This window comes from Schistocerca cancellata, chromosome 1 (genome assembly GCF_023864275.1).
Source record: "Schistocerca cancellata isolate TAMUIC-IGC-003103 chromosome 1, iqSchCanc2.1, whole genome shotgun sequence".
Taxonomy (NCBI): Eukaryota; Metazoa; Arthropoda; class Insecta; order Orthoptera; family Acrididae; genus Schistocerca; species Schistocerca cancellata.
In genome coordinates, this window is record NC_064626.1 from 1,032,485,499 (window position 1) to 1,032,510,568 (window position 25,070).

Sequence of the window (25,070 nt, forward strand, 5' to 3'; positions counted from 1 at the left end):
TTTGCTATGATTCCACAAGTGAGGCTAGCTGTCATCACCGTTTCTGCCAATCTGTGGAAATAACTGAGGATATACTTATATCCTATGCAGCTGTTGTCATTTGTGGCCCCCTGAGTAGCAATCTCCTCTCATGCTGGAGTTTCCCTCTTATGAGTAATTATCCACTTCTCATTCAAGCTGCCTACAACTAAAAGCCACATATTTCACCTCTGTGGGTGCCTGGATTTTGACTATAAAGGCTGCTTCTCAAGCAGAAGAGGCAATGTCTACAACTTTGTCTGATTATTAATAGGAGACATAGCCTCACACCTATTCATTCAATGTTTCGCATTTGTCTTTTGACCATTTGTCACACGAGAAGTTTCCTACAAGACAACTCCAGACTTTTTGACAACCCACCAGCCACAATCAGTTGAGTGTATAGTACAAGATTTAGTGTGGATTATATCAGCAAAAGAGACATTCATAAACTCCAAGAGATGTTTTCAACAACAGGAGACTGACCTGCCACCTTTTAATGCATAAGTTGAATGATGATGTAAATGCTTTGATACCATTATAGTCATGCCATGAAATAAAAATGTTTCCATATTTTGTGACAGCACTTGCCACAGGTCTTCATGACTACAATCACAAGTTTCATACATTGGCTTTATCTGCGATGGTAATCAGCCATGAGTTCTTTCATTTTGTAGTGCCAGTGCATTTCTTTGTAAACGATATCCCATGTACAGCCAAATTACACAATCCAGTCACATTAATGTGACCACTGCCTATGTTCAACATCAAAGCACAATAACAGCTCCACACAGCAGGTGGCAGCACTAGCAGTACAGGGTATATACCGGGTGATCAAAAAGTCAGTATAAATTTGAAAACTTAATAAACCATGGAATAATGTAGATAGAGAGGTAAAAATTGACACACATGCTTGGAATGACATGGGGTTTTATTAGAACAAAAAAAAAAAAAAAACAAAGTGCACAAAATGTCTGACAGATGGCGCTGGACAGCAAAACGTCAGTGATTGCGCATGACAATTGTGTATAAAAGGAGCTGTAAGGAGAGGGAGAGAATCAGATGCACCAGCAGTCGCAGCATGTTGACGTTACCTGAAAAGGTGCTTTTAGTGAAGCTGTATTATCAGAATGGGAAATGTGCTAGTTCAGCGTTACAATCCTATCGCCATAGGAACGGAATTCGAATGGGTAAAGGTCCGTTGACAAATGCAGCTGTGGCGAGAATGATTTCAAAGTTCGAAGCCATGGGTTGTTTAGATGATAGACCCTGTAGTGGCCGACCGAGCACAAGGCATAATGCTGCTGAGACAGTTCAGGAAGAAATGGAGACTGTAGCGGGTTTGTCTATGTACGGGGAAGTCAGCGATCGTGCAGTCGCACGTCGCACTGGCATTCCATACACTACTGTTTGGTTGGCACTTAGGCGTACCCTCTGATGCTATCTGTATAAAATCCATTGGCATCATGAACTGTTACCTGGCGATTTAGTGAAGTGGTGGGCATTTGCGGTGTGGGTGTTTCAAAAGATGGAAGATGACGATTGGTTGAGTAACGTGTTGTGGACCGACGAAGCTCATTTCACGCTCCGAGGGTCTGTCAACGCCCACAACTGCAGAATTTGAGCTACCGAAAATCCTAGAACTGTCGTGGAAACTCCATTGCACGACGAGAAAGTCATGGTATGGGTTGGATTTACAATATCTACCATTATCGGGCCTTTTTTCTTCGAGGAAATACGTGATTCTGGTTTTGTAACTGCTACCGTGACGGGTGAGAGGTACGCCAACATGTTACAGAATCGCATCATCCCCAGCCTGGCTGATAAACACCTGCTGGAATGTACAATGTTTATGCAGGATGGCACTCCAACCCATATTACTAGACATGTGAAAGATCTCTTGTGCGCATCGTTGCTAAAGATGGACATACTGGCTGTTAGGTAGGTGGTCATATTGTTCTGCTGATCAGTGTAAAGCGTGTGGCATCAACCAGAAGGACAATGCAACATGTCGAACAGATCGCAGTTTATGTGTATACTTCAAAGAGCACCAGAATGAGTTTTCCATTATAATATAACATTAAAATGTCAATCTAAAATAACTAAATACTTAGTGCACCTTGAAGCATCAGATAACTGAAAGTCATGGCCACCAAACTCCCTGGATTTAAAGCCAGTCTAGTACCTTATGGGACCAACATGATCAGGCCGTTCGCACCATGGATCCTCAACTGAGACACCTACCACAATTGGCCATGGCACTGGAGTCAGCATGTCTCCACATTTGGTTTGGGAAGTGGGAAGAGTTACAGAAAAATGGCTCAGAAGCCCAGGTCAGGGAGACTTACAGCGTCAAATTAGAAGGTAAGACTGATTGTTGACGCCTGTACTGTATGAGATTTGAAAATTTGAAAACCTGAGAATTTAAAGGTGGAAGATAGTAAGAGTAGAAAGCTAAGTGCATTATACATGACAGGCAGGTGTGTGGGGAAGGGGAAGATGAGGGGGAGGGGGGAGGTGAATTAGACAAGCAGATACAAATTTGGGGGGGGGGGGGCACAGGAAAGGAATTGTTACTGAAAAGAAATAATGGCGCCACTGAAATCAACATAAGCACGTCTTGTAAAGTCAGTTTCCACCAGTGGAGTTCTGAGAAACTGCCATCAGGAGGGAGAAATGAGATGATGGTATGTGTGACGAAACAGGCACCGAGGTCACAACTGTCATGTTGTAGAGTATGCTGTGCAACAGGATATTGAGAGTAGCCAGTGTAAACCCTCTTGCTAAGCCCATTCATTCTAACTGATAACTTGCTGGTAGTCGTAGCAATGTAGAAGGCCATCGTGTACCAACATGTGTTGTTTCATAGGTGGCACTCCCTTTGACAGATAGTTTTCGCCAATTACAGGGCTAGTGTAGGTGGTGGAAGTTGGGTGCATCGGGCAAGTCTTACAGTGGGGGTGGTTTCTACCATCTTGAGCAACTCTTGATTTTTGAAACAATTTATTTATACATTGTTAATGAGATGTGAAGCAATACTTGGTACTGCTAATAGCAATAAAATATGAGAGAGGAGGATCATGTTTCTTACTTAGTCTTTTATAACAAACATCATGAATTACTCTTAAATTTTTCAACTTAAAAAGCTCAGATTCATCTTTGTAAATGTGGAGAAGAGAAACTGGCTTGTCATGCACACAAAGTTACAGATGCAATCATTCTTGCACATCATATCTGTCTCAGCATGCCAATCATCACATCTGATGTCACCATTCTGAAGTTTATAGCTGCATCTTGAGTATTCCATGAAATTCAAAATGACAATGGTTATCATTACCTCACTCTCAACATTTAACTTTAAAAATATAAATTTTGTAACCTTCATTACTATTCTTCTTATATAATGAGTAATTCCATATTGAAGATTATAAAAAACATGCAAAGGAAAAAGAAATTTAGAAGATGACTTCTAATATGTCATACACTTGAGAAAGATAAAGGCCTTGAGCACAATAAGCAGTGAATATTTAACCAGTTTTCATTCATCAGTCCTTTTTTTTTCCCCTTCATCACGGGTGATAGAAGAACTTCATGCATATTTTTTTGTCTGTACTCAATCCCCCCATAACTGAAAATGAGGTAATTGCTTTCAGAAGCAATAAATCATTGAGATGGCATTTTACATTGCTTAAGAATCTATTTTCTTTCTCTGTTTCTTTTCAGGTTTAATTCTGTTAATTGCTGCTTTAATAATTTTACTATATCGAATGGGAGCAAGAGCACGTCAACAAAGAGAACTACAAAATCATTTGCAAACTATCAGTGAACTTCTTGGTATGTACACCCTTCATATACAAATGTTTATTCCTCAATTTTTTTCTTTATGATCGTTCATTACCCAGCTTAGTAGATCATGAATTTAATGCAGATGGTGCACGTGTTGAAGAGATTGTGCCAGATGATCCACCAGTTTATGAAGCTCCTCCAGATTATGATGATGTTATAAAGGTCTTCCCAGAATTAACACGTAGTCAGCGCCATAAAAGGAAACGTGAGTCTCACCAGCATGATTCCAGCCCTCACAGCAGATCGACAAGTGGTGAAGCATCGTAAGTATCAAATGTTCTCGCAAGATCAATATCTGAAAAATAAGAATTATAGTTTCATAAAAAGTTGCATAATTAGTGTTAAGTTAATTAATTGCCCACAGTTCTTCATAATGAGAGGACTTGTTGCCTTTAATAACATCATATGACCATGCATATACGATGAGGGTAATCGCAAAAGCGAGGTCTCCAAAGCCCTGGGGCCACAGGGAAATTGCTTGCGTGGCTGTTGGACACACTATTTTTCTGCCTGCTCCCTCCACTGTCTACAGAAACCACCACACATCTGTTGGAGCTTTCAGTCTTGGCTTGGCAGCCAGTTGCAATGGAGCTCCAATTAGCCACTACCAACAGGTGTGTTAGCACAGTTATTCAGTTTTTGAGTGTGAAAGGTGTTAAACTAATCAAGACTCACTGACAGTTGACAGAAGTGTATGAAGAGTTGTGTATGGATGTCAAAAATGTTTGCAAGTGGTGCAGATAAATTTCAGGTGATTGTACTAAAATTCAGGATGAGTAAAAAAGTGGGAGATCACCAGCTCTTGAAGAGAAAATCACAAAGGTAGAGCAAATCATGCCTCAAGATCGGCAGATCACTCTCGATGAGCTCTGAAATGTTGCTGATGCTTCTCAAGGCACCATTCACTAGACTTTGACTGAAGTGTTGAAATTTTGGAAGGTGTGTGCAAGATGGGTCCCAAGAATTCTGACAGAAGACCTTAAATGGCAATACTTTGAAACTTCCCACCAACATCAGCAAAGTTATGCAGATGAAGAGGACAACCTTTTGGATCCACTACTCACAGATGATAAAATCTGGGCTTACTACTTTACACCTGAGACCTAACAACAATCACATGAGTGGTGGTATTCCGATTCATTCAAGCCACAAAAATGAAAAACAACATAGTCTGCTGTAGTCATGGCAACTGTGTTTTGGGACTGTAAGGGGATATTGTTTGTCAACTTAACAATTCCTGGGGCAACAGTAAATGCCAACAGGTACTGTCAGACTTTAAAAAAACTCAGACATGTGATTCAGAACTGAAGAAGTGAAATGTTGAGTAAGAGCATAAGCCTTCGCCACGACATTGTTCGCCCCCTCATGGCCTGTCAAACTGTGCATCTTCTACAACAGTTTGGATGGGAAATCATCACCTATCCATGCTATAGTTGGTACTTGGCACCCAATGACTACCACTTGTTTCCAAATTTGAAAAAAAACATTGGCTGGAAGGCACTTCAGTGGTGATGACAAGGTAAAAGATGAGGTCCGACACTTCTTCAGTAGCATGGCAGTGGGCTCGTACGACATAGGCATACAAAAACTGCTACAGCATTTACAAAAATGCATCACTCAAAAGGGCAATTATGTAGAAAAATAGTGAAGTGTTCAAGCTTCAGAACTATGTACAATTAATAGTAAATAAATGTTCCTTCATATTTTTTTTTTTTTTTTTAAATTTGAGACCTTACTTTTGGGATCACCCTCATACAAAGGCAAATACAAATAGCATGCTCTCTATAACCTTAAAGAAAGTAAAAAATTCAGAGTTGTCTGTGTGTATAAATGTATGGATATCTAACAAGGATACCACACAGCAATCTGATTTTTGTATTTCTTTATATTTTGGCATGTGATGTTTAGAATTCAAATACCACTATAACAAAGCAGTTCAATGAAACTCTCAAGATTCTTGAGAAAATCTACAATGAAGTTTTCTGAGTATCTTTAATTCCCTAAAACAACAGGCTTTTGAGATGGCCTCTGTGACTCTGTGGTAGAAAGCTCGCATGCCTAGTGAGTGACCTGGGTCCGATTCCTGTTTTAAAAACATATCTTTGAAGAGTAAAACATAAAGGTGAATAAAATTAACCTGTAATGGGTTTACGTATAATTTTAATAACCTTTATAAAAGATTGATAATTAATAATTTATATTTTCAAAGAAAACTGGATTTTCATGTGTGATATGTACTTAGAAATAAGAAGACAAGCATCTTTTTTATTTAAAAAAAGACAATTTATGGAAATAAATCAAAAAAATTTTATATATGTGGTGTCTCTTCTTCCTGATACGTTCAAAAGAACAGACACTACACATACAAAATTAAGGGGAGGACAGCCAATGATCTCTTCAGTGTGGATGCACACCAGGGTCAAACTTTTACAGGAACCAGTGAAATGCCAAAAGTAATGACAATATTGGACAGGTGCACTACATTAGTAGTGTGTGGATAAGTTGAGAATTTGGGTCTGATGGGAGACACGTGGTGGTCGTCTGTGCAGTTGCATTACCACTGAGTCTGGATGGCTTAGTAATCAGGGCATCTTCCTAGTAAGCAGGAGACCTGAGTTCAAATACCAGTCCAAACAAATTTTCACTTTTGCCATTGAGTGAAGGAAATATCCACTCACAGCCAGTGTCTGTAATTCCTGCATGTCTTAATTCATAGTGGCTGCTGGATCAAAATGCTGTCTGTTCTTTTGAACATGTCCAAAAGACAGGCACCACATATGTAAAATTAAGGTGAGACAGCCAATGATCTCTTCAGTGTGGATGCACACCAGGCTTAAAAAATTAATGACCAAAACAAGAGCTGATGTAGTGGTCCAGCAATGACCAATCTCAAGTGATACGAATACTTTTTCTTCATCATTATGCATTTTTACACTTCACAGAATTGTGTACAGAACATGCACTTTTGTTTCAAAATCACTGGCTTGGAATCAAATCCAGGCCAGCCATGTGGTAGGCAAGCATTCTACCATAGAGCCACACAGACTGACGAAAAATCCCTTTAGTTTTAGGAGATTAAAGATACTCGGAAAACTTCAAAGTCTCTTTTCTTGAGAGTTTTTGTGAGTTACATTGAACTGCTTTGACTAACTGATATTTGAGTTATGAATTTCATGAACCGTAAATATAAAAAATTGCAAAAATCCGTGTATCGTGTGGCATCCTTGTAAATAAAAAAATTGGAGATTCATATGGTATTGTTGGCTTTCACACCAAAGAGTTGTTCAACTGCCAAACTGGAAAGGATTTCTTCCTTAACGCATGCTGACAACTTTCCATTGTAATGGATGAAAGCTGAGAATGTAAGGCACAGACTACATACTGCATTGTGGCAAACAATTACATATGGTATCACTATGCTATTGTAGATTTGTTAAGATAGAGAAGCTCCAGTAGAATGACAAAGAGACTATGGACTTAAAGAAAATAACTATATTCTTGCAAAGTGGTCCTCCTGAGTTCTACATCATTTTCATACCTTTATTTTTAGAAACGAATCTAAATTCGAGTACCAAACTGTGCTGTCAAATTTACGAAATAAATATATTTATAAATAATGACTCTTTAATGTTAGAGCACAGTGAAATGTCACCAAAGTAGTCCATAAAAGAAAGGAAACCGGTTCTAGATGAAATACCTGGCATCCGTGGACACTCTCACAAACAACAGAGGAGAAACCAAAGACACCATAGAAAACCACACAAAATGGCACAAAACTGGTTTTCAAATTTTATGTAAAGAAGTCAGTCCACTGCAAGACTGCCACAGGATAATCTTGCCACAGTAATAACCCACAGCAAAACCATGCCTGCAAGGCCTTCACTTCTGATACTTAGGAGACATTATTGGACCATCAGGTTAACTTAGAAACCAAAGAAGAAAGTACCTGATAACTCCCAAAAGCAGAATGTTCAAATAGAATTACTACACCAAACAATCCATATGCATTAAGGCACTATACACATAGACAAGCTACTGGGAGCACCGCATGTGATGAATTTTACCAAAATGAAAATTCAGTTATGATCTGTGGTGTCAGTTCGTGAACTTGATCTATGCCATTGTTCAGGTATTTTGGAATTCTTACTCAGCCAGGCCACTACATACACTACATCATGAGAATCATTGTTGACAGTATGGGCGAATTAAAAATAAAATTTAACATTCATTCATTAATCACTTCATTTGCTCATGGATAAAACTTCCTTAAGCACTGTGCATAAAAGTGTGTATTATTCAGCAGGCTTAATTTTCAATAGGCTTCCAGCAGAGCTGAAGAAAACTGAGTGATAAATCTCAAGTCTTTAAATCTAGGTTGAAATTTCCTTGTGACACACTCCTTGTAGTCTGTACATTATTTGCTTGCAGTAGTTGAGAACTTCTGTCTGTGAGATGTCTTTCTTTGCATACTCTCCCACAATTTTTAATGTCCGCCGCTCGTGGTCTCGCGGTAGCGTTCTCGCTTCGCGAGCACGAGGTCCCGGGTTTGATTCCCGGCGGGGTCAGGGATTTTCACCTGCCTCGAGATGACTGGGTGTTTGTGTTGTCCTCATCATTTCATCATCATCCAGGAAAGTGGCGAAATTGGACTGAGCAAAGATTGGGTAATTCTACGGGCGCTGATAACCACGCAGTTGAGCGCCCCACAAAACCGAACATCATCACACAACTTTTAATAGTTTATTAATTATTTAGTTTCTTCTTTCTATAAATTTTTTAATCATAATTCTCTGAACTATGTACCGATTCACCCTATGACCAAGTAGTGTTGGCTCACATGGTCTCAGGGAAACTGATAAATGGGACTATGAAAGTGAGACAGAACTGCTGACAAAGCTGCCCTTCAGGAGGCAAAATTCTTAATACTAATGATAGACATATAAAGAGCAAGAAACGATCCTAATTTTTGGAACTAAACTTGTATTAGTTCCTTCCTCAGGGAGACAAAATGGGTAGTTTGGGGAAGGTTAAAAAGGAATGGGAAGTCACTCAGACTCCAGATGAGAGGGATCGCACCTTTAATGAGGACAAGAGGTGAACTGGAAGGCAACAGATAAACTAAAATTAAATAAATACAGAACCAGGAAAGGAAAATTCTTATAAGTATTTTCAAGCCAATAAATAAAGAAGGAATTTGGTTGAGCAGACCAACATCAGAAATGCACAAATATGCACAAAAATCATGGACAAGTTAAGATTCTCAAAGTCATCCAGTCAAGCAGAGGAAACGCAAAGCAAACAAAGAAAGTTGAAATTGATCTCAGACAACTAGACACAAGAACAGATGACATGAGTGATCAGGTAAAATTCAGGAATACCATCCACAGACACAAATGTAAACCATAACATAAGACAAAAGAAGAGAGGATGTAAGTGGTCTGAAAACAAAAAGAAACAACACAGTGAACACATCAACAGAATTTCTGAATATATAAAGAAATCATTATAAATGAATTCATGTTAATTTTCTTTAGCAGGGTATGGTCAATAGTAATAGCAATAATAATAATAATAATAATAATAATAATAATAATAACACAGAAGAAACGCACAAAACCAGCATGGCAACACAGGTTACAGATCAGAATAGAAAAACTGAGAAAAGACATCGGACAGCTAACACAATTTATAAGAAATGAAATATCAGACAAAAAACGAAAAAGGTTAGGTAAAATCTCACAACAAGAAGCAATAGAGCAATTAGATGAAAAAAAGCAGAAATTGCAAGCATTGGCCAAACGACTTAGAAGATACAAAAAAAGTGAAAATAGAAGGAAACAAAACCAAACATTCAACACAAACCAAAAGAGATTTTACCAAACAATGGATAACACACGCATTAAAATAGACAATCCACCAAACATAACAGACATGGAACACTTCTGGAGCAGCATATGGTCAAACCCGGTACAACATAACAGGCATGCACGGTGGATACAAGCAGAAACAGACACATACAAGATGATACCACAAATGCCTGAAGTGATAATTTTGCAACATGAAGTCACCCGAGCAATTAATTCTACACACAATTGGAAAGCCCCTGGAAATGATAAAATAGCAAATTACTGGCTAAAGAAGTTCACCTCAACACATTCACATCTAACTAAGTTATTTAACAGTTACATTGCAGACCCATACACATTCCCTGATACACTTGCACATGGAATAACCTATCTGAAACCTAAAGATCAAGCAGACACAGCAAACCCAGCTAAATATCGCCCCATAACATGCCTACCAACAATATACAAAATATTAACTTCAGTCATCACACAGAAATTAATGACACATACAACACAGAACAAAATTATAAATGAAGAACAAAAAGGCTGCTGCAAAGGAGCACGAGGATGTAAAGAGCAACTGATAATTGATACAGAGGTGACATATCAAGCTAAAACTAAACAAAGGTCCCTACACTACGCATACATTGATTACCAAAAAGCCTTTGATAGTGTACCCCACTCATGGTTACTACAGATTTTGGAAATATACAAAGTAGATCCTAAATTGATACACTTTCTAAACACAGTAATGAAAAACTGGAAAACCACACTTAATATCCAAACAAATTCAGATAGCATCACATCACAGCCAATACAGATTAAGCGTGGAATATACCAAGGAGACTCATTAAGTCCTTTCTGGTTCTGTCTTGCTCTGAACCCACTATCCAACATGCTAAATAATACAAATTATGGATACAATATTACTGGAACATATCCACACAAAATCACACATTTGCTATACATGGATGATCTAAAACTACTGGCAGCAACAAATCAACAACTCAACCAATTACTAAAGATAACAGAAGTATTCAGCAATGATATAAATATGGCTTTTGGAACAGACAAATGTAAGAAAAATAGCATAGTCAAGGGCAAACACACTAAACAAGAAGATTACATATTGGATAACCACAGCGACTGCATAGAAGCGATGGAAAAAACAGATGCCTATAAATACCTAGGATACAGACAAAAAATAGGAATAGATAATACAAATATTAAAGAAGAACTAAAAGAAAAATATAGACAAAGACTAACAAAAATACTGAAAACAGAATTGACAGCAAGAAACAAGACAAAAGCTATAAACACTTATGCTATACCAGTATTGACCTACTCATTTGGAGTAGTGAAATGGAGTGACACAGACCTAGAAGCACTCAATACACTTACACGATCACAATGCCACAAATATAGAATACATCACATACATTCAGCAACAGAAAGATTCACATTAAGCAGAAAGGAAGGTGGAAGGGGATTTATAGATATAAAAAACCTACATTATGGACAGGTAGACAATTTAAGAAAATTCTTTCTAGAACGAGCAGAAACTAGCAAAATACACAAAGCAATCACTCATATAAATACATCAGCTACACCATTGCAATTTCATAACCACTTCTACAACCCTTTAGATCACATAATATCAACAGATACAAAGAAAGTAAATTGGAAAAAGAAAACACTACACGGCAAGCACCCGTATCATCTGACACAGCCACACATCGATCAAGACGCATCCAACACATGGCTAAGAAAAGGCAATATATACAGTGAGACGGAAGGATTCATGATCGCAATAGAGGATCAAACAATAAACACCAGATATTACAGCAAGCATATTATTAAAGATCCCAATACCACAACAGATAAATGCAGACTTTGCAAACAACAAATAGAAACAGTAGATCACATCACAAGCGGATGTACAATACTAGCAAATACAGAATACCCCAGAAGACATGACAATGTAGCAAAAATAATACATCAACAACTTGCCATAAAACATAAACTAATAAAACAACATGTTCCCACATACAAGTACACACCACAAAATGTACTGGAGAATGATGAATACAAATTATACTGGAACAGAACGATTATAACAGATAAAACAACACCACATAACAAACCTGACATCATACTCACCAATAAAAAGAAGAAATTAACACAACTAATTGAAATATCCATACCCAACACAACAAATATACAGAAGAAAACAGGGGAAAAAATTGAAAAATACATCCAACTGGCTGAGGAAGTCAAGGACATGTGGCATCAGGATAAAGTCGACATTATCCCAATTATACTATCAACTACAGGAGTCATACCTCACAATATTCACCAGTACATCAATGCAATACAGCTACATCCAAACATATATATACAATTACAAAAATCTGTAATTATTGATACTTGTTCAATTACCCGAAAGTTCCTAAATGCAATATAACATATACCATACAGTTACAAGGAAGTCACGCTTGACCGAGGTCCGCGTCACGTTCCATTTTTAACCAGACTTAAGTCTGAGAAAAAAAGTCAATAATAATAATAATGGGTTAAGAAAGAATCAGTACAAATTTTTTGGAAAAGTGGTAGGGGCAGAAACAAGTAATCAGAATGATTCCATTACATATTTTTTAACTTCACATAACATTTAAAAATCTGCATCACCTTCAAAATATGTCCTGTAGGCTTAATACACTTATCTGAAGTTTTCGTCATTGATGAAGCACCCTATGTTTTGAAACTTCCTGGCAGATTAAAACTGTGTGCCCGACCGAGACTCGAACTCGGGACCTTTGCCTTTCGCGGGCAAGTGCTCTACCAACTGAGCTACCGAAGCACGACTCACAGCCGGTACCCACAGCTTTACTTCTGCCAGTACCTCGTCTCCTACCTTCCAAACTTTACAGAAGCTCTCCTGCGAACCTTGCAGAACCAGCACTCCTGAAAGAAAGGATATTGCGGAGACATGGCTTAGCCACAGCCTGGGGGATGTTTCCAGAATGAGATTTTCACTCTGCAGCGGAGTGTGCGCTGATATGAAACTTCCTGGCAGATTAAAACTGTGTGCCCAACCGAGACTCGAACTCGGGACCTTTGCCTTTCGCGGGCAAGTGCTCTACCAACTGAGCTACCGAAGCACGACTCACAGCCGGTACCCACAGCTTTACTTCTGCCAGTACCTCGTCTCCTACCTTCCAAACTTTACAGAAGCTCTCCTGCGAACCTTGCAGAACCAGCACTCCTGAAAGAAAGGATATTGCGGAGACATGGCTTAGCCACAGCCTGGGGGATGTTTCCAGAATGAGATTTTCACTCTGCAGCGGAGTGTGCGCTGATATGAAACATCCTGGCAGATTAAAACTGTGTGCCCGACCGAGACTCGAACTCGGGACCTTTGCCTTTCGCGGGCAAGTGCTCTACCAACTGAGCTACCGAAGCACGACTCACAGCCGGTACCCACAGCTTTACTTCTGCCAGTACCTCGTCTCCTACCTTCCAAACTTTACAGAAGCTCTCCTGCGAACCTTGCAGAACCAGCACTCCTGAAAGAAAGGATATTGCGGAGACATGGCTTAGCCACAGCCTGGGGGATGTTTCCAGAATGAGATTTTCACTCTGCAGCGGAGTGTGCGCTGATATGAAACTTCCTGGCAGATTAAAACTGTGTGCCCGCGAAAGGCAAAGGTCCCGAGTTCGAGTCTCGGTCGGGCACACAGTTTTAATCTGCCAGGAAGTTTCATATCAGCGCACACTCCGCTGCAGAGTGAAAATCTCATTCTGGAAACATCCCCCAGGCTGTGGCTAAGCCATGTCTCCGCAATATCCTTTCTTTCAGGAGTGCTGGTTCTGCAAGGTTCGCAGGAGAGCTTCTGTAAAGTTTGGAAGGTAGGAGACGAGGTACTGGCAGAAGTAAAGCTGTGGGTACCGGCTGTGAGTCGTGCTTCAGTAGCTCAGTTGGTAGAGCACTTGCCCGCGAAAGGCAAAGGTCCCGAGTTCGAGTCTCGGTCGGGCACACAGTTTTAATCTGCCAGGAAGTTTCATATCAGCGCACACTCCGCTGCAGAGTGAAAATCTCATTCTGGAAACATCCCCCAGGCTGTGGCTAAGCCATGTCTCCGCAATATCCTTTCTTTCAGGAGTGCTGGTTCTGCAAGGTTCGCAGGAGAGCTTCTGTAAAGTTTGGAAGGTAGGAGACGAGGTACTGGCAGAAGTAAAGCTGTGGGTACTGGCTGTGAGTCGTGCTTCGGTAGCTCAGTTGGTAGAGCACTTGCCTGCGAAAGGCAAAGGTCCCGAGTTCGAGTCTCGGTCGGGCACACAGTTTTAATCTGCCAGGAAGTTTCATATCAGCGCACACTCCGCTGCAGAGTGAAAATCTCATTCTGGAAACATCCCCCAGGCTGTGGCTAAGCCATGTCTCCGCAATATCCTTTCTTTCAGGAGTGCTGGTTCTGCAAGGTTCGCAGGAGAGCTTCTGTAAAGTTTGGAAGGTAGGAGACGAGGTACTGGCAGAAGTAAAGCTGTGGGTACCGGCTGTGAGTCGTGCTTCGGTAGCTCAGTTGGTAGAGCACTTGCCCGCGAAAGGCAAAGGTCCCGAGTTCGAGTCTCGGTCGGGCACACAGTTTTAATCTGCCAGGAAGTTTCATATCAGCGCACACTCCGCTGCAGAGTGAAAATCTCATTCTGGAAACATCCCCCAGGCTGTGGCTAAGCCATGTCTCCGCAATATCCTTTCTTTCAGGAGTGCTGGTTCTGCAAGGTTCGCAGGAGAGCTTCTGTAAAGTTTGGAAGGTAGGAGACGAGGTACTGGCAGAAGTAAAGCTGTGGGTACCGGCTGTGAGTCGTGCTTCGGTAGCTCAGTTGGTAGAGCACTTGCCCGCGAAAGGCAAAGGTCCCGAGTTCGAGTCTCGGTCGGGCACACAGTTTTAATCTGCCAGGAAGTTTCATATCAGCGCACACTCCGCTGCAGAGTGAAAATCTCATTCTGGAAACATCCCCCAGGCTGTGGCTAAGCCATGTCTCCGCAATATCCTTTCTTTCAGGAGTGCTGGTTCTGCAAGGTTCGCAGGAGAGCTTCTGTAAAGTTTGGAAGGTAGGAGACGAGGTACTGGCAGAAGTAAAGCTGTGGGTACCGGCTGTGGGTCGTGCTTCGGTAGCTCAGTTGGTAGAGCACTTGCCCGCGAAAGGCAAAGGTCCCGAGTTCGAGTCTCGGTCGGGCACACAGTTTTAATCTGCCAGGAAGTTTCATATCAGCGCACACTCCGCTGCAGAGTGAAAATCTCATTCTGGAAACATCCCCCAGGCTGTGGCTAAGCCATGTCTCCGCAATATCCTTTCTTTCAGGAGTGCTGGTTCTGCAAGGTTCGCAGGAGAGCTTCTGTAAAGTTTGGAAGGTAGGAGACGAGGTACTGGCAGAAGTAAAGCTGTGGGTACCGGCTGTGAGTCGTGCTTCGGTAGCTCAGTTGGTAGAGCACTTGCCCGCGAAAGGCAAAGGTCCCGAGTTCGAGTCTCGGTCGGGCACACAGTTTTAATCTGCCAGGAAGTTTCATATCAGCGCACACTCCGCTGCAGAGTGAAAATCTCATTCTGGAAACATCCCCCAGGCTGTGGCTAAGCCATGTCTCCGCAATATCCTTTCTTTCAGGAGTGCTGGTTCTGCAAGGTTCGCAGGAGAGCTTCTGTAAAGTTTGGAAGGTAGGAGACGAGGTACTGGCAGAAGTAAAGCTGTGGGTACCGGCTGTGAGTCGTGCTTCGGTAGCTCAGTTGGTAGAGCACTTGCCCGCGAAAGGCAAAGGTCCCGAGTTCGAGTCTCGGTCGGGCACACAGTTTTAATCTGCCAGGAAGTTTCATATCAGCGCACACTCCGCTGCAGAGTGAAAATCTCATTCTGGAAACATCCCCCAGGCTGTGGCTAAGCCATGTCTCCGCAATATCCTTTCTTTCAGGAGTGCTGGTTCTGCAAGGTTCGCAGGAGAGCTTCTGTAAAGTTTGGAAGGTAGGAGACGAGGTACTGGCAGAAGTAAAGCTGTGGGTACCGGCTGTGAGTCGTGCTTCGGTAGCTCAGTTGGTAGAGCACTTGCCCGCGAAAGGCAAAGGTCCCGAGTTCGAGTCTCGGTCGGGCACACAGTTTTAATCTGCCAGGAAGTTTCATATCAGCGCACACTCCGCTGCAGAGTGAAAATCTCATTCTGGAAACATCCCCCAGGCTGTGGCTAAGCCATGTCTCCGCAATATCCTTTCTTTCAGGAGTGCTGGTTCTGCAAGGTTCGCAGGAGAGCTTCTGTAAAGTTTGGAAGGTAGGAGACGAGGTACTGGCAGAAGTAAAGCTGTGGGTACCGGCTGTGAGTCGTGCTTCGGTAGCTCAGTTGGTAGAGCACTTGCCCGCGAAAGGCAAAGGTCCTGAGTTCGAGTCTCGGTCGGGCACACAGTTTTAATCTGCCAGGAAGTTTCATATCAGCGCACACTCCGCTGCAGAGTGAAAATCTCATTCTGGAAACCCTATGTTTTGGTTATTGATGAAACAATTTTTAAGTGATGCCACCTAACACCTTCAGAAATTTTCTCTCTCCTCTTCTATGCCCCCAAAACACTTGCCCTTTAGGTCACTTTTCATTCTAAGGAACAGGAAAAAGTGTGTTTCTGGTTAATTGTGATTTATTGTGAGAAAATGAATGTGGATTTGTTGTATATATTGGGTCTCATGTAGTTTGCTTCCTTCTTTTATGGTGATTAAACAGTCTTCCAGTGTCTTGACTATTATTTGGTTTCTGATGAGTGTGATCATTTCCACTACTGGTTTCCCTAATAGAAGAGTAAATGATCATCTTATTTGTACCATACTAGTTACATAAATTGAGACACAATGTATTATTGCTACTTTATGTATATAGACTGAAGCGGTCAGTGAAAATTTGTACCAGAGCTGGGAATTGAACCCGGGTCTACTGCTTACTAGGCAGGTGTGGTAGCCACTAAGCCACCTCAACACATTATAAGCCACCTTGACACAGAGGTTCACAAAACTGCATGGATTATCCTGGCATGCCCCTCTCGTCAATCCAAATTCTCACTAACACCCCCATCTACTTTGTATTACCCCTTACACATGAATAGAACTGCTGAGGCTCTCCATGTTCTGGAATAGCACCTCAGCATCACACGTAAATGTGGGTTCCAGCCTGAAACCCAGGTGCAGGTACTTACACAAATAAAATGACGCAATTTCAGAGACTTTATTGGTCTCATATGGATATGATTTTATGTATGTAGACTGAAGGATTGAGGAGGGAGGCATTCTGGGGTAATGCATGCAGTTGTGTGAACTATTTTGCTGAGGTGGATTAGTGTCTAACATATCTGCCTAGTAAGCAGGAGACCCAGGTTCGATTCCTGACCTTGGTAGAAATTTTCACTCACCACTTCAGTCTGTATGGATAAAATTATATCTGTATGAGACCAGTAAAGTCTCTGAAATTGTGTCATTTTGTTATTGTAATTGTTTCCATTAAGTATTGTTACGACATTAGTTGCACATGTTCATAATCCATAACAAATCTTTTATTTCTTTACAAAGAATAAATAAATAAATAAATGACAAAAAATAACATCTCTGTAACTAAATGGAATACTGACTAGATTGAACATTTGTCAAGTGACCCATAAGACATATATATATAACCACTATGACACTTTTTGCCTTTCAATTTTACGTTATCACAGATACACTATGATATGCAACAGGATAAAGAGACAGAAAAGGAAAGAAGTTTTATGTAATACACACATAAGCCTTTGTGAGACCAGACTTACATGTAGTTTAAATTCATACCAAAGGTCATACATTTTACACTCCTTCAAATCTGGCAGTACCTGAAGAAAAGTGACATGTTCACCACACATATCACAGTGGCAAGAAGTATTTCCTTAGAAATGAAGGACAAGGTCATTAGAGATGGATAAATAATGAGGCAAATGGCAGGAAGAATGGAAGAGCACAATTCACTTACAGAGATAGTATTTTTATTTATTTATTTATTTATTTATTTATTTATTTATTAGTAAAATTAGTTACAGACACTTTGCACTAGCCAAGTTGAAACACTTGTTAGTGCATCCTCACATCTATCCTTCTTTAGTGGCAAACAAATAGCATATGATCATTGCAGAGAGACATTATTCACAGGAGCAATATTGGGCATAAACTGTGGCATTTCATCCATACATTAATTCCTAGAAGTTGTTGTATCTCCTGCAGCTGATACTTTCATTTGCCAAAGGATTTTATACATCTCAAAGTAACAAACTACAGCATCACACATTTCCTAAAATTTTATAGCAACCAAAATGAATTAAAAATCATATTACTTACAAATGTAACTGGAAAAGTGCTTAACTACAACACTGATTTAATATACCTTACATTATGTATTATGTGAATTAAGTTAGTTTTGTAACAGTTATCTGATGTGTAGGTCACACTGCTCCAGTCAAGACTACCTATTTTCCATTGCTTATGTTGTTCTACTTGTATGAATTTTGATTATCAGTATATTTTAATAGATTTGAGACACAGATGTCCTGCATTAATTTCAGTTATAATGCCTCGACTTTTAGGGGAGATGCAAGAGCTGGCCGAGACCTTCCTCCAGGAATAACGTACACCACTACCTCTGAAATATCACAGCAGAGATATATTACTGGCTCTGCACCTGGTCTACTGTTGCTCCCAAGTGACAGTCAGTTCCATTTAGTGACACCAGCAATAACAAGTCGTAGTTGCCAAACTACTCCAATACCTGATTCACCTCCACCATCTTATGTTGCTACAATCAGTGCAGAAAGAAGCAGATGTAATGAGGTACCAAATGGAAATTTATTACTGACCTCCTATAATGTTCCTCAGCTTCCACCTCCTATTACTCCTGAAATAACTGCAGGAGAAGGAACATCCTCTGGAGTTAATAAAAGACGAAAAAGGACAAGAGAATCCTGGATGCTATTTAAAGATGAAGGAAGTACCAGTGCTAACTCATCAGATATAGAATGTAATAGCCATCAGCATCATAATGAGTCTACAGATGGTAGCAGTACTCAAAGTACACCTTATTTCCATCAGCAATCACCTTCAAGCCTTGAGCTAGTACAGCAGTACTCACAGTCATCATCAGATGAATCTGATGACAATACATATCAGACTACCAACGGTGACTCATTACAGATTCCTAGATCCAACATTCTAACAATAAGGCAACCTTCAACAGAGACTTCATCAAGTTCCCAAGGACACTCAACAGAAACAGGTTTAATAATACAAAAATTCCAACAGTATGGGCATCTGAGAACTAACAGTGCAGATCACAATTCAAATCCATATATCCAGCAAATATCAGCAACAAGTTCACTTCCAGGAAGAGAATTTGAGTCGTGCCAGTCACTGTCTGCTGTTGGTGGTCAGTGGGTTGCTCAAAACTTGCAGACAGGTGAGCAAAGATCTCTTCCACAGAGTCTCAGTGGTCATTATTTCTTCGACAAGATTGTTGTCACAGAAAGAGATCCTCACATTATACTACGTAATCAATATGATCAGCAATTCAAATCTCGAGCAAAGAGCAAGTCGGAACGTATTAATAGACAAGTATCCACACAGCACTACCTAAAACCTAAAGGAAAGGGACAGGAACGAGATTCTCATGCTGAAAAGAATCTCTGCTCCTGTGAAGGAGCATGTGGATGTTACATTGTAGATAGCATGTTGCAAAAAAGGACACACAACATGAATGGCCATGTACGGAGCTTGTCAGCAGAATTTCCTCGAATTGGAAATGAAGAAGCTACATCAGCATCATCAACAACAGGAGCAGCAGCAGCAACAATATCAGAAGCAAATAAAGCCACACCAAATGGCTTAGAGGAAAAGAATGTCAATGGAACAGAACTTCTGAGGGACTCTGATATGGTCACAAGCATTAGAAACTGCAGCTCACCTGAGGCTCAAGATTTCTTTTCAAACACTCTCATCATTGGTGGAAAACCTGACGTACTTTAGGTACGCAACAAATCATCCTTTAGAATCATGTTATGTTAATGCTCACTGTAACACATTTGTTTGTTAATACTGGGTAACACATGGTTTTTAAAACACATCTGATGTCTTGCTTTTGTTGTTAACTATTACTTTCAAAGAGAATGTGACCATAGGTAGCCATGTGCTCTTGCTACACAAATAATATTGTGGCTATAGTTCTTTGATGAATATATAGAATATATGGGCTTAATGTTTTCATGTTTCATATGAGTAAATAAGAAACTATCGTCATTCTTAACTTAAAAGGATATATGTTCCTGTATGATTTCCCTGTATATTAACTGTGTCATTATTAATGCACTTAAGAAATAAACTGATAGTTGTTGACAGTTCCTTTGAAATCAATTGCTGTAAGTGCTGAGACTATAACATTTAATGTTAGTAGAGTAAGATGTGATTTAATTATTTCGATAATTACAGGGCTACTTAAAGATTAAAGATGATTCATGTATAGAAAAAAATATATATATCATTATGTTAAACATTTTCTCACAGTCTCACACAATAATAGCGAGCTGTAATGTACTACCATGCTTACTACTAGTGCTTTACTCTACAGCAGTCATCTCTTAATACTGTTTCTTTCTTTTGAAGTGACTGAGATATGATATTGTTATAAAAGTTAATTTTGGTGATACTTGAATAAAATTTATTCTGTCCTTTGCATTACACCTGAAGAAATTATTCTTAATTGTAAATATTAGTCAACTGTCAAGGTTATTTTTTATTCATATGTTTAAAAATGGCAAGCCAGGTTGAGATCAAGTCAAGAAGAGTTTTCTGCACAGTCAGCTTTTATTGATTACCTTCCCTTATTACTTGACAACAACTGGTATTTTAAACTCTAATTTCTAAGGGTACACTGCAACCAGATTTTTTAGAAATAAAAAAGTTAGGGAATAGCACTAACATGACTCTCCCTAGGAAAATTAAGTCTGAAGCATTGAACAGTGATAGTGTTCTATTTTTATATTCAAACTATTATGTCTTTCATAAAAAAGGTAAATAATAGAATAATATAGGATGTTGCAGTGATCTTTCTTGTTGGTAAAGACAAGAAAACTGCAACATTTCAGTGGCTCAAAGTGATTGGAGCTTCTACAACATGCATACATCGAAGAGTTTGTTTCTTATTATTGCAATTTTTATAAGCTATAATGTTCATTTCTGCACTTTTGTATTAAATTGCCTGTTTTAAAAACACATGTTATTTATTTTATATTTAATCACACAACAAACATTTGGTGCTGACTTCTTGTTAATTAATCCATGATAACTGCTTATAATTTACCACTATAATTTTCCTTCGACATTAGTTTCTTAGTCCCAAGCAAAATATTTTATATTCCATCCTGGACTGATTAAATCATTTCTGTTGATGTCTTACTTTTTCTTGGCTATTTTTAGAAATAGATAATTGTTTTTAGCACTCAGAAAAGTTAACACACTTGAAAGAGTAAAACTCAAACAATTATTTTTATCAGTATCAGGGCTGAGGTACACCTAAGAGTCAGAATTATGCTTGAAATGCCTACTTCACAACTAATGGAAATCTGTGCTGCTTTTTGCAAGCTGTTGTTATAACCATGAGGCTACATGAGCATACCTCCAGGCACGACTCAAATGTTCATTGTCACTGATGTTTCCACCTATGATTTACAAACAGTACAACCAGATATTCTCCCAGAGGGTATTTGAGAATAGCACTACAACATACTCACTACACTGAGGGGGATGACAGCATTTCTGACAGGTTTTCATTGATATCATTTATGTCAAGCCATCTTCATTTTTTCATCCCATTGATCCATTCATTTCATTTGAGTAAATCTAATACAACTTTTTTTTCTCATAATTAATGTAGCTATCACCTGTGGCAATAATTTTTGTATAAAATATGTGTCTCATAATTAATATAGCTAACAACTGTGGCAATAATTTGTGTGTAAGGCATGTGAAATTACATCATGACTTGGACTTCTTTACTTCAATCCATTCATCTGCAGTTTATTTAGCAGGCTGGGAGGGAACATTATAAAAGAGAAACTTCAAAGACTGCTGGATATTGCATGTGGAAGTTGGAAATTTGAGGTGTAAAACTGGAATAATATTAGATGAACTCACTTCCCAGCCAAGGTCCTGGATAGTTACTTTCATCATTCTAGAAGCCCATAGGAGCAATAGCTCTTGGTACCAAACTCTTGAATGTTCCTATTCAAGTAGGGGCACAAGAAATCTAGTCGGTAGCAATAAATTGCAGGAATTCTATATATACTCCTAGAAAGCAGTTCACAGTACATGGCACCTTCCATATTTCAGGAAACATAGATCATCTTCTGTGGATTGATGAATTAGTGGAAGGGAATTAGCATTTTTGTTAAGTGTCAATGGCTACTTTCTTTTTTGATAATTATATAAAGGCAAAAAGTTTTGAGCATGGAACAGGAAATGTCAATATGTTAACTAGTGAGGAGCAGGCAAACATGCACAAATGAAGGGTCAGTAGACAAGGGCACCCATACAATAGTTTCTAGGGTGGCACCTAGACCAGGGGGTAAGGAGTATTTTTAATATTTTGGAAGCTTAATGGCGACTTGTAAATAGCTATTAAAATGTTACAGTTCCACCCCTGTTAAAATCCTGTATAATACTAACTTTTAAATCATTTTCTTGTAAGAAAAATACCGAAGTACATTTTTTTTTTCATTTTCCTAAGAGTTGGGGGGGGGGGGGCGGGGAGGGGAAGGCTGGAGGAGGAGGGTGCAGTACCCCTTGCCTTCATGTATGGGTACGCTTGCCAGTGGGAGAAAGAGCTAACTGCCAAGAGCAGAGTTTTGGGTTACTGTGTGCTATACATTTGGCCGAACCTGTAAAGCACAATGGTATTATTTGTAACTTTTTATACGAATTGTTACACTACTTTTAGGTGTGTAATATACCTTATGGGTAAAGAAATTCTAGAAAACTGTTTACTTGTAACACTGTATCTACTACTGTGGACTGTCTTCATCAAAAAGTACCTGGAAAAGTTTTGACAGCAAATATGTAACTTCTACTCTTTTGCATAAGAGACTAGTGCACTAGAGATCCTAAACATAAGAAAATAAACCATTACAATAATATTCAGAAAGTAGCACTGTCAGGTTTTCTATGATGACTGAATAACACATCAAGAGTTCCTGAACTTTCGTGTACATTTTCTTTTGCATTAGGGAACAGAATACTGGAGGATCTAAACTTCTCATATAAATGCAATCTATATGTGTTTTCTCAGGAAGAAATTATGTCAGTGTTTGTTCAAAAAAAATTGTTCAAATGCCTCTGAGAACTATGGGACTTAACATCTTAGGTCATCAGTCTCCTAGAACTTAGAACTACTTAAACCTAACTAACCTAAGCACATCACACACATCCATGCCCGAGGCAGGATTCGAACCTGCGACTGTAGTAGTCACGCGGTTCCGGACTGAAGCGCCTAGAACCACACGGCGTCAGTGTTTGTTAATTGTAGTCACAATAGTAATAAAGATAATTTTCTATATTCATTTTCTTCATTTAGTTGATAGCTTTCAAAACAGTAAGATCTAAAGAAGGTGTAAAGCAAGTAACTATTTTGTTGTTGATGATGTGGTCCACCATATTTTCTTGCTAACACCCCTTTTTTTTGTAGTAAAATTATTTAATAGGGTAGATAAAAAATCTACTCACCAAGAGGCAGTGAAACACACACATAAAAAGCTGTTGTGATTGGCAATCTTTCGGAGCCAGTGTCTCCTTCTTCAGGCAGAAGGGTTGAAGGGGAAGGAAGAAGGGTGAAGTAAAAGGATTGGAGAGGTCTAGGAAAAGGGGTAGATTTTGGGAAAGTCACCCAGAACCGCAGGTCAGGTGAGACATACTGTACTGGATGAGAATGGAAGACTGACTGTTGGGGACTGCATCGGACGAGATTTGAAAACCTGAGAGCTTAAAAGTGTAAAACAGGGTAATATGCAAGACAGAGACTACTACTTAAACATTGTGCATGAGTTAATAAGAGTGAGAAGCTAAGTGCATTGCATGTAACAGAAGTTCATCTGCCTTAAGAAGGAGCCACTGGCTCCGAAAGCTTGCCAATCACAACAGTTTTTTGCGTGTGTGTTCTGCCGCCACTTAGTGAGTAGATTTTTTATCTATCCAATTAAATAATTTTATTAATAATTGATTGTTTTCTTTTTTGTATTGAAATACTTAAAAAGTTTGCATTCACCTAATGTAGATTGTGAATTTTCCTAAAAATATATACTATAACATAGGCATTTGTTGATAAATAAAACAGGATGTAAATAGTGATAACTCAGGATGTTGAACATGTAAGAAGATGCCAAGTCAGTATTCCTCTTTAAATTTTTGCTGTCACAAATCTTATGAATGGTTTACTGAATGAGGAAAGGATTTTATACACAGATAATCTAGCACACCAACTTTTTGAATTATGAACATATTCAGTTGGCACTATAATGTCAAATAGAAAACTCAACCATCAGGCTGTTGCATAGTTGAAACTGACACAGTTGAACATTTTGACAGCCATATGAGTAAAATATAACTCACAAAAAATTCTCTCTTTTTGCCACTTGAAGCAAATACAACTCAGGGACATATTTTCATTTAAAGCTGCATGATGCTATGACAACTACTTTCAGATTCCAGGTGTAGCCCACTTGTAGACAAAGTTTGAGTAATTTTATTCTAATTTTGTGGTGCTTGTTTTTTATGTACTGAACAAGACTTAGTTGCCCTCTAAAGGGCACGTGCAAACTCCTTTATCTTTTGGCTTCCAGAAGGGTTGCTCTACTGATAATGCCATTTACATGTTCACACAACAGATATTACAAGCATTAAGTAACAAAATAGCACCACTAGGTATTTTCTGAGACCTAACCGAGGCATTTGATTGTGTGAATCATAGTATACTCCTAGATAAATTGAAGTTTTATGGGATTGACAGTATAGCCAACCAATGTATCATGCCATGTCTAACCAAAAGAATGCAGAAAGTTGTACTTAGTAGTAATTCAACCAACAGAATCCAGGGACATAATTCTGACTGGAGAGAAATCATATATGGGGGGGGGGGGGGTTCCCCAAGGCTCAATCTTAGGTCCACTACTGTTTCTCAAACATGTAAATGATCTACCGTCTAATGTACTACAAGCAGAATTAGTTCTTTTTGCAGATGACACCTGTATTGTAATCACTTCCATCTACATACAGAA

At 39.3% G+C, this 25,070-nt stretch overlaps 1 protein-coding gene across 6 annotated transcripts in view; it reads left to right on the top strand.

The window, feature by feature from the left end:
* Nucleotides 1–20,486, top strand: part of LOC126089542 (uncharacterized) — a 117,586-nt gene extending 97,100 nt beyond the window's left edge. For 4 of the 6 annotated variants that reach the window (XM_049906921.1, XM_049906922.1, XM_049906918.1 and 1 more), the window contains exons 11-13: nucleotides 3,742–3,852; nucleotides 3,929–4,127; nucleotides 18,324–20,486. In XM_049906921.1, coding sequence (XP_049762878.1) covers nucleotides 3,742–3,852; nucleotides 3,929–4,127; nucleotides 18,324–19,776 — 1,763 coding nt within the window. In that variant the 3' untranslated portion in view covers nucleotides 19,777–20,486. The remainder of the gene's footprint in view (nucleotides 1–3,741; nucleotides 3,853–3,928; nucleotides 4,128–18,323) is intronic. The other 2 variants (XM_049906919.1, XM_049906920.1) reach the window with 2 other exon arrangements.
* Nucleotides 20,487–25,070: the final 4,584 nt, after the last annotated feature.